Source organism: Diplotaxodon limnothrissa, linkage group LG8, assembly GCF_057381915.1.
Source record: "Diplotaxodon limnothrissa isolate DT_005_m linkage group LG8, D_limnothrissa_male_GT1.1, whole genome shotgun sequence".
NCBI classification, from domain to species: domain Eukaryota; kingdom Metazoa; phylum Chordata; class Actinopteri; order Cichliformes; family Cichlidae; genus Diplotaxodon; species Diplotaxodon limnothrissa.
In genome coordinates, this window is record NC_140603.1 from 15,343,353 (window position 1) to 15,362,730 (window position 19,378).

General features: G+C 40.2%; 2 protein-coding genes and 1 long non-coding RNA gene across 6 annotated transcripts in view; all 3 read right to left on the minus strand.

Moving 5' to 3' along the window:
- Positions 1 to 19,378, minus strand: part of LOC146626563 (receptor-type tyrosine-protein phosphatase H-like) — a 447,591-nt gene that overhangs the window by 69,137 nt on the left and 359,076 nt on the right. The gene's annotated exons all lie outside the window — the stretch shown is intronic.
- Positions 2,468 to 12,180, minus strand: LOC146626570 (serine/threonine-protein kinase BRSK2-like). Of its 4 annotated transcripts, XM_085361342.1 has the most exons (20): positions 12,096 to 12,180; positions 11,870 to 11,964; positions 11,435 to 11,520; positions 10,622 to 10,762; positions 10,247 to 10,363; positions 9,999 to 10,032; positions 8,920 to 8,988; positions 8,593 to 8,739; positions 7,943 to 7,974; positions 7,668 to 7,832; positions 7,070 to 7,167; positions 7,015 to 7,020; positions 6,368 to 6,521; positions 6,151 to 6,211; positions 4,528 to 5,149; positions 4,263 to 4,311; positions 4,019 to 4,142; positions 3,491 to 3,701; positions 2,962 to 3,051; positions 2,468 to 2,667 (listed from the first exon to the last, which is right to left on the minus strand). In XM_085361342.1, exons 1-20 carry the CDS (start codon positions 12,178 to 12,180, stop codon positions 2,468 to 2,470), a joined length of 2,586 nt encoding a protein of 861 aa, XP_085217468.1. The 4 variants fall into 4 exon arrangements, with proteins under 4 accessions (XP_085217468.1, XP_085217467.1, XP_085217465.1 ...); XM_085361341.1 differs by lacking the exon at positions 7,015 to 7,020 and having other exon boundaries at positions 6,368 to 6,518; XM_085361339.1 differs by lacking the exon at positions 7,015 to 7,020 and having other exon boundaries at positions 2,468 to 2,703; positions 4,528 to 5,158.
- On the minus strand, positions 17,400 to 18,868 carry LOC146626571 (uncharacterized). The gene is made up of 3 exons (XR_014906478.1): positions 18,761 to 18,868; positions 17,890 to 18,006; positions 17,400 to 17,581 (listed from the first exon to the last, which is right to left on the minus strand). It is a non-coding gene; the product is annotated as an uncharacterized LOC146626571 (long non-coding RNA).

A 19,378-nucleotide genomic window follows, 5' to 3' on the forward strand; every position in this document is an offset into this window, starting at 1 on the left:
AAGGAAAAGCTTCCTAAAAGTAAGCCACTTTTTCTTTTCTTTTTTTACACAGGAACTAAACAGACACACATATGAATTTAGGGTTTATTACTGTAACCATAACAATAAGGTGGATCTCTCTTTATTTTGACCATCAATTCAATCATAATTGTTCTTTTTAATCACAGGCAATAGTTATAATAGTGCACTTTTTATATTTAAATTATGATACAGACATTTCTTTTTTTAAACACCTTATTCTACTGACCCTTATGGATGGAGAATAGTTTACAATCTTAGCCAGAGTTGGGTCAATGAAAAATGAAGGTGACGTGAAAGATGAGGTGAGCAATCAGTGTGTTTAGGACTGTGAGGCAAACAACTCCATACAGTTTCTCTTCTTGTGACAATGGGAACAAAACAGAGGTGAGGAAGCGGGACAGACAGGTCAAACGGACAAGGCATTAACACAGGAGATAAAGCCAACAAGCAAGTATTTGATGTGCTCATGTGTGTTTGTGACAGAGAAAACATAGGCCTGTTAGGGTTTGGCTGTGTTGGTTAGTTCAAAATCACTGGGTCAGTCGGGAAAATCCACACGTAACTACCTCAAAACGCATCCGCTGCAAAGTGCTCAGCCCACTCTCATTCAGTCGCCACCCACCCGTCTCGCACACAGATACCAGTTACCAGAGATCAGTGTGAGTCACAGAAACGCAAGATACAGACAAAAGCTCAGTGGGGACGTGAGATGAGAGCAACTGCTGCTATCGGAAAAAAAGAGTAAATAACAGGAACAGGAACGGGTTTCTTGGGTTTGTTATTGACACATTTTGTTGGCATGAAATCTAGTTTATAAAACAAATACATGACAAACCCCCCCCATAAATGAATAAATAAACAACAGACAGAAAAATCGACAGATTAGAAAAAATGACATTAAAATAATAAAGTGTAGCACTGTGTGTCTCTCTGAAATCCTTCTGCACTCTTGTTGCATATTGCACTGTATGGAAGACTGTGATGAACATCGACTAGTCTGATAGAGTACTGGAGTAATATATGTGACTGCCTTGAGTTGCTACGTCTGCTTGCAGAATGGCGACTCTTAGTGATGAGCAAGGGTGCGGCGAGGGATACTTGGCTTGTCGGTGAACACTGAAATAACGAGCGTGGGGTTAGGAAGTCCTGTTCAACAAGAAGCTGACACCTTTTTTAAAGTCCAGCATCATGAATGCGTCCCATTGATGAATTTCCTTACTGTGTATCTTCTTTTTTTGTTTGTTTGTTTGCTTTATTTTGACATGAGTCAGTATATGAATACTATGGCAACAGGAGACAAAGCTTGACGAGAAAGGCGGTTTCTGTTTGATCCACAGGCCGGTGATGCTCTTCTCATTCAATCTGGGCGCAAACAGCTGTGATGAGGTTCATGAAGCTAATCACGGATAGTGACGACAAAACAAAGCTTTCATATATTACTGTTCATATTTCTGTTCAAACACTTTTCTTCAGAGCAACGAGGGTCCAATGCAAAAATCTTAGAAGCATTGTTTCATATTGTCTCTGAGTAAAAAGCAAATATAAAAGAATCGAAACACTTAACTCTGAATGAATGCCTGTCGGAAAAGCAGCTTCCACTGTCAAACACTGTGTGGAGTGTCTCAGTTGCTGTCTTTACTGTGATCACTGTGCTACTGACATCCTTAAAAGAAATGTGTAAACATAAATAAAAACTAAATAAAAAAATATCTTTTTTTGTTCACATTCACTTACTTAGCTTACTTTGTTGGTTTTCTTTACCTTAGGAGGAGACACTGCTGGAGAAAAACAGGACCTTCACTGAGCTCATCGCCACTCACTGGGGCGGCAGCAGGGTGCTAACTCTTTAGGATTCTTCTGCTGAGATGCATTCATATTTCTTTTTAGTGGGCGGGTTTAGATGTTGCTTGATAGTGATATGAGCGCACTGATTCATTTTAGGAGTAATCTCGAGAACCATCACAAGACTATTATTTATTTTTTTCCTTTTTTTTGGTGTTGGATACTGTAATACGATGATATGGTAGACTAGCCTATCTGATCATATCAGCATCCTTGAACAGGCTGATTCGCTAACTGGCATGCACATTAGCACTTCAAAATTCCTAGTTTGATCTGTGAAGCTGTACCTATGATATATACCAAACTGCTCATTCACATATTGTTATTATTTTTTTTCATTAAAGGGCGGTTTGTTAACACTTGTTTCTCATTTAAGGGTAGGAATCCTGGTAATCATAAGATCGGTAGAATCTCGAGTTGGAAAAAATGTGCATGATGGGGAGGAAAAAGGCTCAATCCTTGCTCTGTGGTCAAGCACCTTCAGTAACTTAGACAAGGAAGAATAGGAGTAGCTCATGGCTTGCAGGGATACTTGGAGATGAAATTACACTGTCTTCTTTCTGGTGTAGTTCAGGCATCCTGCTGCGCAGTCTAACTTTCTATCCTACGGTTGGGATTGGGTTCCGTTGGAGGACAGCAGTCGGGTTCTCTCTTTGGCGGAGCCTCTGCGCTGCAGAACTCCCCCGCTGCCTCCTATGCCTCCGCCATCTGCTCGGTCACCCCACTCGCACCTGTCGCCCCCACCCTCGGAGCGCCTCGAGTTTTGGCGGGTGGGGGTCCCGTGGGGCCGACTGTTCTTCTCATCTGGGAAGGGATCAAGAGAAGAGAACGGGAAAGTCACTCTGAATGTTTACAATCCACAGGCTTCACGGGTCAGTGGCAGAAATGCAGGTGTGAATTAAGGTGATTAAGGTGGCAGCTAATCTTCCACCCTATGCTTCGCTCACTATAGTCTAGGAACTGTGAATCATGCAAAGCTATTATAGCCAGCTCCAAGAACAAATATAGATCTAGAAATCAGCTCAAAGACTAAAATTTAAACAGGGTGAATTTCTACAGCAGTGTGTGGAAAAGTATTGTGTGGTTAAGCAATCTTACCAGATAGGGCTGACACCAGTGGGTGATCATGGGAGCTGAGAAGCTGCGCTTGAATCGTTTCCACCACCCGTCTGAACCTGCGACTCGGACCTGAAGAGGAGTCACACACATTTAACTTAGGGTAGGTACTGTTCCAAAATAATATGATCTTAACGTCACCTGATTTTTTTTATACATCCAAAGTTATTTTCAGAGAAAAACCCTCAATTTGGTAAAAACAAACCAAGTTGAACCCAGTTTCAACTTAAAAATACTGCTCAAAAACATAAACATTTCAGGAAATGTTGAGTATTTTACTATAAGGTTTACTTATTAACCCTCTTAAACCCCTTTACTTATTAAACCTCATCTTGCTATAGCTTTACTTGCTGACAAGAGTATTATTGATTTGTTCATATAACTTTCCAAAGCAGAAAGCTGTTGAGCAGATTTGCAAAAATTGAGATTTTTTCAGGGAGCGACACAGTTTTGTCAAAATGTTTAACATTTCATTCCACCATTAGCTAATTTTAGCATCTGCTTTACTTGCCTGATATGAGGGTGAATGTCACGCTGTAAATTCCTGTCTCCCTCCTGCCCTCCCTCTCGTTTCTCTCCCTGTCCCGCTCCCTCTCGCCCTCGGAAAAGGCAATGTCCACCTGGAACTTGACGGGCTTCTGGAAGACGGAGGGACCGCCGGAGGATTTGTATTCGGCTCGGAAGCTGGTCTGTGAGAGGACGCTGTGACTGAGGGATGGGATCTGTGTGGTGGGGCGACAGAGAAGAAGCAGAGAGACCGACAGACTTACGAGGCGGGAGAGGTATGGGGACCGACGTGAGTATAGGGAGACAAAGGGTGAGGGTGAGGAGAGGAGAGAGAAAGAGTGAGCCATTGGTGAAAGCAAAGTGATCCATCTACATGCCACGAGTGAGCAAGATCAAATAAAGATTAAATAAAGAGAAAACTGAAATAATGAGAGAAATGGAGTGTGTACAGTATGAGAGCACAAGTCAGATCCAGCCAGAGCCATGCTTTGATCGCGAGAGCAGTGAAGGACAGTCCAAGTCAGACACTCACAGACAGGAAGGCGTGGACAATGTCAGCTTTAACAGAGCTCAGCGGTTTGTCTCTGATCACCACGAAGATCTGCTCCTCTTTCTCCAAGCCGATGAAATTCCCAAACCACGATTTCTTAGCTAGCCTGGTAGCCAGACAAAAGAAATACACAGCATGAGGAGACACAGACAGCGTAAACAAACGGCTTTATACCGTGAAAATACGACACCTCAACAAATATTTATCTCCAGGAGCTGGGACTCACTCAGGGCTGGATTCTGGCGTTAGGCTGGACATATCCTCTGATGTAGGAACTGTGAGAGAGATGAAGCACACACAAAAATTCCGCAATCGACATTTGACAGAATAGAGCAAAAGGAAAAACTTATAGATAATCCTCAGCGATTACAGAGATGAAAGCTGAAAAAGGAAACCAGTGTATTAGAAGTAATGAAATCTTCTGAAGCTATAATCCTACACACTAAAAGCATAACTCCCACAAAATATGAGAGCAAACATGCAGGACTGACCTTGCAATTTACGCCGATGGAATCTTGGTGAGCCCAGGAGGTTGTTCTTGAAAGAATTGAGGCGAGTCCTCCAATGGGCAGAGCTGCTGGCTGCCATGCCGCTCCCCCCTCCTGGACTGGAGGGTGGGGTCAGCGACAGTGAGCCCACCCCTCCCCCTCCCTCCGCCCGCGAGGAGGATGAGGACGAGGAAGAGGAGGGCGGGGTGGAGGAGGGGTGGTGAGGGTGGTGAACAGGGGTGCCCAAGGGTGTGGGCAACGGAGAGCCCTGGGGAGTGACCTGCGGCACAGAGTGGGCAGAGTTTGGGTAGAAGCTCTTAGTCACTGACTTTAGGACAGAAGAGGAAGGGAAGAAGAAACGGGGGATGGGTGACAGGAGTGGGGAAGGGGAGGGCGAGCGGGAGGATGGATTTTGCAGAGGCAAGGATTTGATGGGCTGTAGGTGGGGTCGGTTGGCGGGTCCCTTGGTGGGCAAGGTCTGGGTCTTTGGGTTTGGGGGAGCTTTGGGCTTGTCATGAGCCCGTGCTGAGCGAGGAGTGGTGGTGCTTCCCTGTTTGGACTCCTTTGTGAGTGGGGAAGCGGTGGCAGAGGTGACATCTGATTGGCTGAAAGTGAAGACGGGGCTCTGATAGGACTGGGGGGTGGGGGTTTGTCAGGGTGAGGGGGTGGGAGACATGGAAAACAAGAAAGAGAAGGGATGGAAAATGGAGAAAGGATGGAAATGAATATCATGCTTAATGACAGAAGAGTGCATCTTGTGAGGAGTGAAAGTGCCGAATGCAGTTCTCAGTGCCGATCATAAAGTCTTTCATTTAGTGCATTTCAGTCTTTAGTACGCGCCCTTTAAATCTATTGAAAGTGAGGGTTTCGTGACAGTTGTGGCAGGGTTAAGAATGCAGTGACACAGGACAGTGGCTGTGAAGGTGTTACTATAGAGTAATTGCTGCCAATTAAGGTTTTTTTTTTTACCCTTTAGGGACTGTTTTTATACACTTTCAAGCACAATCAAACCATTAATTATCCAATAAAGCATCTAATTAAGCTGTCAAATTGTTCAAATTATCATATATAAAACTAGCTCATGCATGAGGAGGAAGAAAAGTGACATGAAGACAGAAAACAAATGCAAGCCTCCTGTTGGGTGAGACAATTCATTTAAGGGACCTGTGTTGTGATGATGTGTAAAAATGACTGAGAAGATATTTTAGGGAGTTGCGAGGAGTGAATATTTGTTTTTTTTAAAGCAGCTTCATGTAGAGACTGACATCAGCAAAAAAACCGCATTGTTACATACTGAATCAATAGTTGGCAAAGGAGTAATACTGAATTGAGGTAAACTAAATTACTACCTAGTCTGTCAACATTATCTCTGAAGTCATTTCCACTGTTGGTTTACAGAGCTGTTATTGCCCAATGAGGCTAAAATGTACACAGTACCCTGCTGACACTGACAGCTGTCTGAACTGCAGGACACAAATATGAGACTGGACTTAAAGCTATATTATTGACAGGAGTTAAATAATATAAATGCAGACTACCAGAAATTAGCATTTTATTATGGATCCAGGTATAGTGTTCAAAGATAATGTAGTAAAAGTATGAACAAGTTGGTTTACAGAACCTTACCCTGGGACTACTGAGAGGGCTGGAGGAGAGACCGGTTGACGCTCCACTGACTGAGCGAGACCTGACAAAGAGACCCAAAGATTAATAGGCTGTTAAACCCCCCCCCCCAAGAAAAAAACCCCCAAAACAAAAACTGTATGATAATGAATTCTTGCGCTCTAATTCTGCAGAATACAGAGTGTATGTACTATATATGTGTAAGAAAAACATGCTATACCTCTGGCTGTGTGCAGCTGTGTCCAGGGCCCTGCGAGGTGGTGTAGGAGACCCTTGTTCGGTGACACTCAGGACCTCCAGGCTCTTCCTTTCGGGACGGCAACGGCCGTGGCGCGTCAGCATAGGGGAGTCGACGCGCTTTCGAGGAGGGTCTGCTGAGAAACGCCACCATAAACTCGTTACAAATTTTGTTTTAATTTTAAGCTTTGTGCTGTGTTTCGCACTTCAGGAATTTCTTCTGAAAAATTCTTTCACAGGCCTTTTGCTCACTGCGCCATCTGTGACTGTGATAAACTTAGCTTCATTTGCATTTACAGAATTGCTGTCCCTTCCAGTTTTATCTCATAGACAAAGCTTGCAGATGTCCTGCAAAGGCTGGTATAATCATGGTAAAAGCCAGCGACAACTTATAGTATTAAAGAAACAGGTAAACACACTAAAACTCCAACACAAGGACATTAAGGGCCATACTGCTGTATATTTTATCTCTAATGCTAATGCTAGTCAGTGCAGTCAGTGCATCAAGTAATAAAATTATAACTTAATAGTGTTTAAATCATAACCTCAAGTAATCCCTAATTCACTGGAAGGAGAACTGAGCATACAGGAACACCGCTCTTGAAAAAGTCGGTAAAATGTGTCTCAGACCGATAACTGTAGCGTCCTCTCTTGAGTGGATCCCTCCTGCCCCCTAAAGACTGACCTACATCATTGCGCGGAGGTAAGTCCTCATCCTCATAGCTGGGGTACCGCTCTTTCCTGTCTAGCAGAAGGTAATAGATCATTTTCTCCTGGTTTTCTCTGTTGGGGGGTGGGAGAAAAATACAGATTGAATGAGATGCTAAAATGTCATAATATTTATTTAAAAAGGAAATCTGTATGGATGCCACACAGCCACGCGATTAGCTTTTAGTAGGCTGTTCACACGGTCACGCAGACATGGATTTCATGACACAATCAGTTTATTTAACTGATCACACCAATGGGAAAAGAGCTAAAAATAAGCCACATACTCCTTCCTCTAACTCAACACTATATAGGCAAATAAGACAAGATAGGATGTTTGTGGCCAATATTAATCGGTTGCATAACGTCAAATATGCTGGCTGAGTGTTAAAAGGAGAAAAAAATACAACAACAAAAAATACGCAACAGCAAAAGCAAAATATACACTGAAAGAAATATTACATGCTTGTGACTGCATTGCATATTATATGCCACAAATGTTCTGATTTTTCCAGCCATTTCAAGCTGACGCTAGAAACCACAAACGTGTTTGGAAGCTGAAAGAAATGACTTACTCCTCACACTGCAAGTCACGTGTGAGCTTGACTCTGTCTCGGAAACAACCGAGCGAGTGCATGCTGTCCAGCACATCTGGGTCCAGCTCAGTCAGGGACAAGATTCGCCTCACACAAACCCGCCTTGGAGGAGGCTGCTCAGGACACGGCTCGTTACGACCACCCCTAGTAGGAGTCAACCAAAATGAAGCACATAGGAATGACACAGATGTACTGTACATGATTAAATACGATCACTTCAGCAGTCACGTATGAGAAAACGAATGTATACTCACAGATACCAGGAATGTTTCTGGATGGCCTCTAGCTATAAGGGGTGACAGGGCAGATGGGGCCATTAGTGTCTACAGTCTGTTAACAGCCAGATGGCCACAGAGCTGTGCTGTGTAAACAGTTCACATCACTTTTTTTTTTTTTTTTTATACATCCACAAATCTCACGATTGCAGAATATTACCCATTAAACTGGATCATAAAAAACATTTTCAACTCTGCAATGTTTGCTTTTGAAAGTTTAATCAGAAAATCACTTGTGTGTGTGTGTGTGTTAGAAATATTACTGAGCAAGTTCTAGATGACTCAGTTAAGTCCCCAAAACATGCTTTAACAGCTGCCACTACGATGCATCTTCCTGACTGTACAGTATTGCAATGAATGTGCCAATAAAACACATACAAAATGCAACTGTGCCACACATAAATATCAGCTAGAGTGCAGATCCAGCAAAAAAGGATAATAGGAAAGGCAAGAAGGATCATCTAAAAGTGAATCGAGACAAAAATTATTTGTACCAAAAGCAAGAGTCCCATTAAACATATATTTTATCTTACAGAAGGAGAGGCAATCCCAGTTTAAGGCGGGTGACTGAAAACAGGTGTAAATGCATGCTGGATCTGAGGTCTGGACTAATGTGAGCAGTCTCATACCGTGAGCCTCTTTTCAGGGTTGACCTCAATCATTCCCTTCAGCAGGGACTGACAGTCCGGGGGGATGAAGTGAGGCATGTGGAACACCCCGCTCTTTACCTTTTCCAGGAGCTGGCGTAAATTGTCGTGGTCAAAAGGAAGGGCCCCCTGTAGGGCAGAGAGAGAGAGAGAGAGACAAAAACAAGAAAGGAACAAAAAAACAGATTGCATTAAAAAAAAAAAAAACACTGGCAAGCGTGGGATGTAAGAAAAAACTGCAAAAAACATTAGATAAGGGATTTTAAAAAAGACCAAAGTGCACTGTGAAAACACAAGTAAAAGACTTACCACCAGTAGGGCAAACAGAATGACCCCACAGCTCCACACATCTGCTCTCCGCCCATCATACTTCTCCCCCTGCAAACACACAAACACTTATGATTTTATTCATCGCCGGCCATTTCAATACAAAAGTGATTCACAAAACTTGGCACCCGTCACAGGATGATTTAGGCTGATTTCAGGATGAAAAACACTGAAAGGAACACTAAAATCCATTTAGTCAAACTCAGTCTAAAAATACCATGAAGCCAGATTTGAATCGACAACACTGGATAATCTTTTAAATGCTGAGTGTCCTAAAGATTTACTCATGCTAAAAGGTGTGAACGTTCAGAAAAACAACTCACGAGACAGACTGAACTTAACATTAAAAGTGTCATGTTACTGGTTAGTTTTCATCAGGGGTGTCAAACATAAGGCTCGGCCGCCAGAATTGGCCAGCCAAAGACGCCAATCAGGCCCACTGGAGAGCTATGGAAAATGTGGGGGCATAAATTTGACTTTTTATTGTATTTTCAAACTTTTAACAGCTTTTTGAAAAACCATTCATACTACACCAAAGTAAATAAGTAAAAGATAAACAATTAAATGACAGAAAATTCCTGTTTTTTCACTGTCTACTATAGAAATGTACAATTTTTACATAGGGTTCACCATTTCAAAGAAAACAGGATGCTCTGTCAAATAACAAAAATGTTCATAATCACAGACTGAGTAATAAACTAACAGAACTCTTTCTGTAATTTTATATATTTACTTCTTACAATTTAAGCCCAACACAGCATTTCTTTAGCATGCAGAAAAACTGTATTGTTGAAATTGCACTTCGTTTTTAAATATCAAAATATCTCTGAGATTAAATGTGTGATTTAACTTCTTTACACTCTCAGAAAGCAGAGTTTAACTGATCAAACACACTTAAGATCAAAGTGGACTGTACATGTCCCACAGTGTAAAATGGGTTTGACATCCCTGGTTTAGATCATGTACCTTTGGAGCGATTTATCTCTCTACAAAAAAATTTTTTTATTTACATTTCAAACAAGAACATTTGAGAATACAGAGAATAAGAGCTGGATACTTACCCGTATAACCTCAGGGCAAGCGTAATGTGGTGATCTAAAATCAGAAAAGGTTTGCCATTAATATTAGTGAAAGTAAAATGAGCACTGTATAAAAGAAGTCATAGATCTGTGTTGTAGACGCTGTATTTTTCTGCTGACGTGGAGCCTTTAAAATGTACAGAGTCATACTGCAAGTTGTTGAATTATATAACCCTGTTTATGTATGTACATCATCATTCATGAAGCTCACACACAGAGTTGATACTCACCCACAGCTGGTTTCTAACAGACTGTCTCCCACCTGCAGGGAGGCCATGCCAAAGTCAGCAATACGAATGTTGTTCTTTTCATCCAGGAGCAAGTTCTCAGGTTTCAGGTCTCTGTGACTGCACACATACAACCAATACTGTTAGAGTTGTTGTCAACATGATGCTTTAAATCAAATACAACTGCATGACTCTGAAAATGTGTTTGCACAATCATAATGTGTTTCACTCATTTAGTACATCAGACAACAGCTGTTGTATTGTTTAAAAAGAAACGCTCAAAATAGCTTTGTAAGTCAGTAGATGAGTCTTAAATCAACATCCTACATATGAACTTGACTCAAACACGGTTATTACAGCTCGGTGCAAAAAACCAACCAGATGGAATGACTGTGGCAGAAATCCAAAGCAGAGATGATCTGCCTGAAGAACTTCCTGGCCTCTTTTGGAGTTAGCCGGCCCTTCTTTACCAGGTAGTCAAAAAGCTCTCCTCCTGACACATGCTCTAACACCAGGTACCTGTCCACAAACAGGGACAACAGTGTGATTTGAACTTATGATTCTGATAACGCTTTTCCACTGATGTGGTGCCGGACCAAGCGCAGAGCCAGTTCTGCCCTGGTGCTTTTAGAGGACCAACCGACTTTTTTGACCAAACCGAACACTGCAAAAGTTTGATGTAGTTTCTACAGGAAGAGAATTAAAGGCCCATCCCGCAGAAAAGGATATCAGTGTTTGCACTTTTGGTGAAAATGTGGGAAACAGGTTCTTAGTTTGGCACCACATTGGTGGAAAAGTGGTGCAAGTAGTGAAAAGCAGACAAGATGCTAAGAAAAAACTATTTAAACTTAGACACTTCCCATGGTTTGATATAATAAGCTTATGATGTTGGATACTAGGACTACAATATTCAGGCTGTACTCACTTTCGGACAACCCATCTGTCTACTCCAACAGTTGTTTTGTAAGGGTATTAATAGATTTGAGACATACTCCTCATTAAGACAGACTTTTGAGAATAAAAGTAGGGGATGAAGGAAAAGTGAGACTTACAGTAACGACAGCAGATTATTACAGCTTTTCTTGAAATATTTATACTCATCCCACTCCAAAGATTAGTATGCAGCTAGAAAGCATGCAGACTGCATTGAGCCAAAGAGAAAGGCTTTTTCTGAATGCAGAGGGAACTCACAGATATTTGTTATTCTCGTAAACATCATGCAGCTTCAATACATGCGGATGCTCAATCAGTTTCAGAATGGCAATCTCCCTTTCAACCTGGTTAGAAAGAAGGGAAAGCATAGAGAGAGAAAGATTTTGAAGCGAGGCTCATGAGCGAGTTGTTTTTCACACATCTGAACGGAGGTTAACTGTTAACTCATACAGACGATAAATATAGTGAATATGGGACATTTTGTCAACATCTTAAAACACCATGCTATATATATATATATATATATATATATATATATATATATATATATATATATATATATATATACATATATATGTATATGCATATACATATATATGTATATGCATATACATATATATGTATATGCATATACATATAAGTGTCATCATTAACGTCACTGTGAGCAACGCCTTCAACAGCGTCAGACTGTACCTTCATCAGGACTGACTCAGACAGCTTCTCTCTGTTGACTATTTTGATGGCTACCTTCTGACCCGTAATACAGTGGATCCCCAGTTTGACAAGTCCTGTAGATTGGATGAGAGAGATCATTATAAAACACAAGAAGGGTGGCGGGTGGGGGTAGAATAAAAGCGCACAGTTTAAACACTACACAAAACACTAGTTTTAATTTCAGAAACAACTCGGCAATACTCACCTGTCTGTCCCTTCCCCAGAGTCTTTTCCAGTCGATAGGGCCCAACATATTGAGCTGACTGACTTAGAGACAGTTCCTTACTCATACTGCTCTTAACTGGAGGCTAACACACAATTATTACTACTTACTGCACTGTAGTTATTGCAATTACTGTGATATTGTACAGCTTACACAGAAGTTACTGTGGGAGACAAGACGATGCTCAAATTAGAACGACTGTCTTTTTATGTCAGCGGTAACACGGACTTTCTTTGAAGTCACTTCATGAACGTGAAAAAAACAAAAAACCATAGAAGTGAAAACTGCTGCTGATTTACAACACCTGGGTGGACGTTTTTCATCTAAACCGAGACAACACGGTAAACATAATGTTTATTTTTTTAATTATTATTTTTTTTACAAAACATCTTGCTATATGTAGAATAAAGCGGGGGGAACTGACATGGCATTAAGTTTTTAGGGTGTTTTCTGTGTTAAATACCAACCACTACTCTAAAGTAGGCAAACTAACGAGTCTTATTTATGTACATTAGCTTATTTCTATAACTCACACCTTGTTATACGTATGACGTTAACGATATATGACTGTTAATGAGAAACGTTACCCTTATATAGCCTTAAAACGAGCAGGTTTTCACGTCTGCCTTAAAATATTCATGTATTTTTCCTACGCTTAATATTATTTTTAGTTAAGTAAACGGACAAAACGTCCAATACGTCAAGTGTATGCTTGCACTGAAAATGAAATCACTGTTTTCCCCTCACTGCCAGGCCTGTTTCACAGGTCCAACAACATGCTATTTTAGCCTCGCCGCCGCTCTCCCACACAGCAGCGAGGCTAGCTTTAGCTTCAACGCCTTGACGAACGGCCGTCTCGCTCGCGCCGCCTGTCAAAAAAACCGACACCGCCTGAAGTTTCTGGGCTTCGCCAAACGGTACGATTTATTACACGGCCGCCGCATTCTCACAATACTTCGAGGTGAAACGCGTATTCCCCGCAAAACAAGCATCTTTTTTTAACGTAGCGCCGTCCTCCCCCTCCCTGACTCTCCCGTCTCTCCCTCTCTACATCCCTGCAAGTAGCGGATCACAGCATCTTCTCTTCTCTCCTTTGGCGTGTCCTCCTCCCCTCACCGCCGGGTATACAGGTGCAAAACACACACACACACACACGCACACTGATATCCGCGGATATGGGTGCGCTATAACCAGCTGCCGTATCCCCCTCCTCGCTCCTGATGACAGTTCACGCAGGGTAAAGGCCCCTTCTATTACACTCCCTTCGGTTTTCTTGCCGTAAATCGATATTTTCTCTCCCCTCTTCCTTCCTTCGCCTCACTCGCATCAGCATCCGGGTCTCACTCCCTCTCCATCCTCTCTCCTCTCGTCTCCTCTCCTCCCCCGCCCTCCTCCTCCCGATCATCTTCCTCAAAATACGCCTATCTCTGCATTCACATCAGCACAGGCCACGCAGTGGGCTCCCGGGAGTTGCAGCGGACACCTCCTTCACTGTTTTTGTCATCGACATTTATCATTATCATTATTATTCTTTTTATTCATACATGGACGCAGGGAGCGGATACAGACGCAATTCGTTAGGGGATATCTAGAGAGTCCTGTTTTATTTGATCATTTATTCCTATGAGCTGTCAAATTTGAAGTGCACAACTTAGTGTAGCGTCGATAATTTAATCAAAACATACTAACATTTAACAATCATTCTGTGTCTGTTTCGTTGCACTGATTTTTTTTAAAGAAAGATAGAAAATAGACAGTAACCATTATAAAACAAACCATGTCAATATATGACTACTTTTAGTTAGTGACTACAAAGGCATGTTTAAAATATTTTAATCAACACTGGAAAAAAAATCATAGTAACTGCATGTCAAACAGAATGAATTTAGTAGTCACGTAGATCAGTGGTATGAAACATAAGGCTCAGGGGCCAGAATCAGCCTGGGAGAGACTCCAGTAAGATTCACTGGAAACGTTTGAAAAATGTAAAGGGCCCAGATTTTGGACGTTTAACTGCATTATAACACGTTTTACTGCTTTTCCTAATGTTAAACACCTCTCACATGAACATACTACACCAAAGCAATTACATAGTAGATGAATATTTCAGTGACAGTAAAGTGTTTTTTCTATCTACTATTGAGCTTTCTGTTTCTACAGAAGAAAAACAGAAATGGTACAGAAATTATCTTACAAATAAAATGTACACAATTTTTAAAATTTACACAAAGATTTTACTGAATTTTTTTCTTTACTGAAAGAAAAATGTATTTCTTACAATTTAAGCCCAACGACTCACATTTATTTATGACATATGGCACCCATTACAAGCTTTTATTCTACCAAGCAATACCTATTTTACCACAATCCACTGATGTTACTTTTTAACCGATAACACAAAGATAACGTTGAAGTACGTTTAAGTCATCTAAACTTTAGACAGTAGAATAAAAATACTATAGATCAAAAAAAAAAACCTTACTTTTTTACATCCGAATCAATTTTGACCTGGAAAATTTCTGCAGGAGAAATCTAACTGCATTTTTTCTACCGGCAGAGAAAGAGTCCTAATGAGCATGTGCAGTGTAGCTTGTTTCTGTTTTGAGAAATTCAGTGTGCCACAAGTGTGCTACAATTGCCACTGATGTTAATTAATATCATATTATAATATAAATCATATTCTTCTTATTAGTAGTAGTAGTAGCATTCAAAAAGAATGTTCATTTGTGCAAAGAGGAGTTATTTTTATAATCTTGAGCAAAAAAAATAATAATAATGCGTAATAGATTATCAGTTTGCAAGACATTTTTACACGTTGCTGTTTAACCATATTGGGGTTATTCCATCTCTATTCCAGTGTGTTCGAAATAAAGCGTCCATCTGACCACCTCAGATCTGCATGAAACAATTCCAAGGGAAACCTACTGTTCTTAATGGAACTTATTATTTTATTATTATCAGAAAGGTTTATTTCCAATATTTTCTGTTAAAAAAAAGGAATTATGGTCTTTTAACTTTTTTCTAGCATTTTTTAAAAAAACTATCTACAAAACTGATAAAACTCTTTGAGCCGGATCTTCTTTGTATTTTAAGAATAATAAAATGTTAAATATCTGGGTCTAAGGCTCTATGTACATGGGCCGTCAGGAGTGTAACTCAAGCTAACATTGAAAGATGGATCCCTGAATCCTTCAAATAATTGGATGTCCAATCTCTGACAGCATTTAAAGGCCTGCAGGAACCACAGTTTTGCAGGTAGAGGACTGATATTTTATTTACAGCTTCTCTGCACTAGGCACATAATATTCTACAAAACTGTCAAAACCAGATGATTGGTTTAGAGATATTAAAGCTCGAATATAATACACACACACACACACACACGTCTGGTTTGCTATCCTCGTGGGGACATCCCATTGACATAATGCCCAAGTCAACTAAATGAAACTTTCTTTTATACCTAACCATAACCCAACTGTAACCCTGACACTAAAACCACATTTTGAGTGACATGGATTTTGGTCCCCAGGAGGGCTGTTGGTCCCTTCCAGTATAGTAAATTTCAGATTTTAGTCACACACATTTTCATCCAACTTCAGTGGGAGATACCTCAGGTATTACACCATGTACCAAATCCAAATGAATCTTTCTTGAAGGAGCACATTTTTGTTAATATTATATCCAAAATTTGTGGTAGTCTTCTCATTTTTTCAATATAAAGTTTTGAAATACTCATGTAGAGCCCCTCACATATGATGCCTGTAAAACATGTAAAAACAAAACTATATGTACCTTCATATATGACTTATAGGAATCTCAAATTTTGCACAATTACAATTAAGAAGTTTATTTATTTTATTTCTTTTTCAGACAAATCAAACAGAGTTAAGTGGGAGACGTTTGATGAACTATGATCCAGTGTTCACACTAACTTTAGTATCTGCCTTATTCTTTGTTAGAAAGCTTTAGGTTAAAATAAATGCACAAGCAATGTGCTCCCTCAGAATTTCACTTTAGGACAGTATTTGTTGAATGTACATGTTACTTTTAAATAGATAAGGCTGTATCTTTCTTGATTATTTTTTAAGTTTTAAGCATTGCTGCGGCTGATGTATAGACTGTTGTCACTAAGGACATAACAAAATAGGATGAACACAATAGTAAAGTAATCATCATAATTTCTTTGGCACACTGGCATGACTTATTGGGACACTTGGATCAATTAGAACTGGGCTTAATGTAATCACTGCCTTTTTTCATTGTGCCATTGCAAATTTGTATTTGTCTATATCAGATTTAGTGTTTTTTCTCTTCACCTTTATAGTCGGTTTTCAAATAATATAAAAATACTCTACTCAGATTCAACAGTGCTGATCATGGGAAATTTCCACTTCATTGACAACCACATTAAAAAATATTTTACAAAGAGCAGAACCGTTTAAAGAAGGCTGAACGACAAATGCCCTCGTCTGCAAATTTGGAGGGAAGCAGAGAAGCATTGGGTGCTGATTTGACTGAATCACTCAAAGATGACAGCTTTATTTTAAATAAATAAATAAAGTAGGACGTTTGAATATATCATCCGTAAAGTGCCTTGAAAAATCTCTAAAATCTCAGATTGAAATGTTGTGTGTGGGTGGATAATTCCCCAAAGCCCATCTTCATCTGCGTCTAGCTGGTTGATTTTCACGCAGCCACAAGGATTTGTCTCTGAACCACGGTGCAGAAATGGGACAGAAAGAGGATACTCATCCTGCTTCTGATAAAAAAAACATAATGAATATATGTAGGCTTACACGATAGCCCTGCAGGAGAAACTGAATGAAGTCTGCCAAGCCTGACATACTCTACACTGAATGCAGATACATTGTAAAAATCAGTCTTTTGTGGGATTTGAAGATGCAAACCTGGGGGGAAGAAAAAGTAGGACAAGACATATCAGTCTGTGAATGATGTTTGCTTTTTGCATAAACCTGCAAAAATACTCTGTGCTAATTCTCTCTCTAGAACCCCCATTAAACGTCTTTTCCAGGGTCTTTCTCCACTCTGAGCTTAGTACATTTCAGCGATCCCCACACACAGACTACAGATGTAACATTACACTGCTCTATGTAGGTACTAAAGTGAGATTAAGCAGAGATTAACAAGCTCTTCTTAATTCTATTAAGTCGAACATACAGGTCCACCAGTGGAGAGCCTCCAACATATAATAATGTAAGAACACAGAAAGTGTGCTGCCATAAAGAAAGACAATATAATGTATGTTGAAAAAGGTTTATTGTAAGGTATCATACAAACTTGTTATCGACAGTAAGCTAATTAGTCTTAGAGTATAACAATTACAACAATTATAACAGAATAAGTAGAAGTATGGAGGTAAATTCATAAGCAACACCCCCCTCTTCAGTTTTCAGATGGTTTCTTCCAGCGTATTAAGAAGATGGGAAAGTGAAGAACCTGAGGTAAAGCTGTGATTGAAAAATATACACAAGTACACACATATGTCATTCAAAATATTCAGATAAACAGTTTTCCATCAAAGGTATATTCACACAACAGTACACATGCTACAGTTTCTACTGAATTATTTAAATTGTATTATTTTGTTTCATTTTCTTTTCTGCATTCGTTTTTGAACACAGTTTTATTTTGGCCTGATTATTCCCGACTTTTCCCGACTTTTGTGATTATGTCACAATCTTCAGCTTTTGCCGACTTAGAAGAAGAAAAAGAAAAATCTGTGTAAAAGAGTTTGTAGCAATTTCTGTGAACTTACTTTTTTTAAATTTAAATGGATCTCACTGTGCATCATGACCCCTCAGACAGGGTTTTTACACAGGCCTGGAAGGCATCCATCAGATCTTTACAGGTCTCCATCCCCTTGTCTCTGACACTGAAACACAGTGTGAGATTTAAAAAAACACACTCATCAGTCTCTTCTCTTTAGGACCTTAATTTGAACTTGTGCTAATATGAAGACATGTAAAGCAAATGAACCCATCTGAAGCTAAATAGGAATATTTCTAAATATAGTCCACATCAAAGGGATTATTCAAGTTGGGTCTGATAATAATATATTTCAACTCAGCCTCCACCGTGGCTTTTATCGGCCTTTGGTGGAGTACGAGAAGATGAGTGAGTAATCTGGAGAGCAGCTGTACTGACAGTAATCACTGCTGCACGTGGACACGGACTAAATATCTTCTTGCATGCACGTAACATGAACCAGCCAGCTGGAATGTACTGGTCCTCTTCAATAGGGTTTACAAGTGGAAGTCTATTTTAAACCTCATATATATTTATGCTTCTCAAGACATTACAGTATGGGTCCCATTTGGATGTTGTTATGTTTAAAAACTAGTATGAACTCTAAGTGCAGTCTGTAGATTTCCCCACAGACACTTAAACTGGTTGACATGTTAATGTGGGCGCTGGCTATTGTGCATAAAAAGACAGGAAAGTGGCCAGATTATTAACCCAAATCCAAACACGGTTCATAAATCTCACTCGAGAGCACATTATACAAGGATATTTTATTCATGCACTGTCACACCGATTGGAAACAGCAATCAAGATCACTGATTCATTTTACGACTTTGAATGCAAGCACGGATTCAAAAAGAACTTTTATTCCTGTCAGAACTCACCATTTGTCAGAGTCCTCTTTGATTACCTGGCATGGTGCTGGCACAGCGTCGGCAAAGTCTGGCATTTTGACAGGAGAGAGAGTGGAGTTTGTGGAGGTGTGCTGCTGCAGGAGCTGCAGTCAAATATGGTAACGCTTTAAAAGGGATGGAGGGACACAGGAGGGAGGGAGGTAAGGGAGGAGGGGAGGAGGCATGACAGTGACGGTATGTGAGAAGCTTAAGAAAGGAAAAAGTCAGGAAGTTAGGAGAACGTTATTTAGGAAGCGACTTTAATTTTGTTCCTTTTTTTTAGTGTGTTCAACTGAGTTCTGTGCCACTCTTACTCCTTTCATTTCCCAGTTTATTTACATCACTGTATATTAAGTACCTAATTCTTTAAATTCCCTTATCCCATTCTTTTGTTTGGCTGTCCTGCTAATGAATATGCAGATAACTGACCTTTTAAATCAACCACTGAGCATTACAAAGGTTCCCTAATGCATCCAAAATACTCACTACAGGGGGGGTTAGCTTAAAAGATACCGGGGTTCCTCACTTTGTTTTAAAATGTTTTGTTGGCTTAAGGGGGCTGAGCTGAGAGTTTAACCAAAACAAGGTGGCTTTTAAAGGCAGTTAGTG

Excerpts from the sequence above, each read along its gene's own strand:
- LOC146626570 (XM_085361340.1), bottom strand. The coding sequence starts at position 12,180 with ATGAGTAAGGAACTGTCTCTAAGTCAGTCAGCTCAATATGTTGGGCCC. Across the intron at positions 8,740-8,919 it reads TTCTGTTTGCCCTACTGGTG|GGGGCCCTTCCTTTTGACCA; the intron begins GTAAGTCTTTTA and ends TCTGCCCTACAG. Across the intron at positions 5,159-6,150 it reads GCCCTCTCAGTAGTCCCAGG|TCCTATCAGAGCCCCGTCTT; the intron begins GTAAGGTTCTGT and ends CCCACCCCCCAG.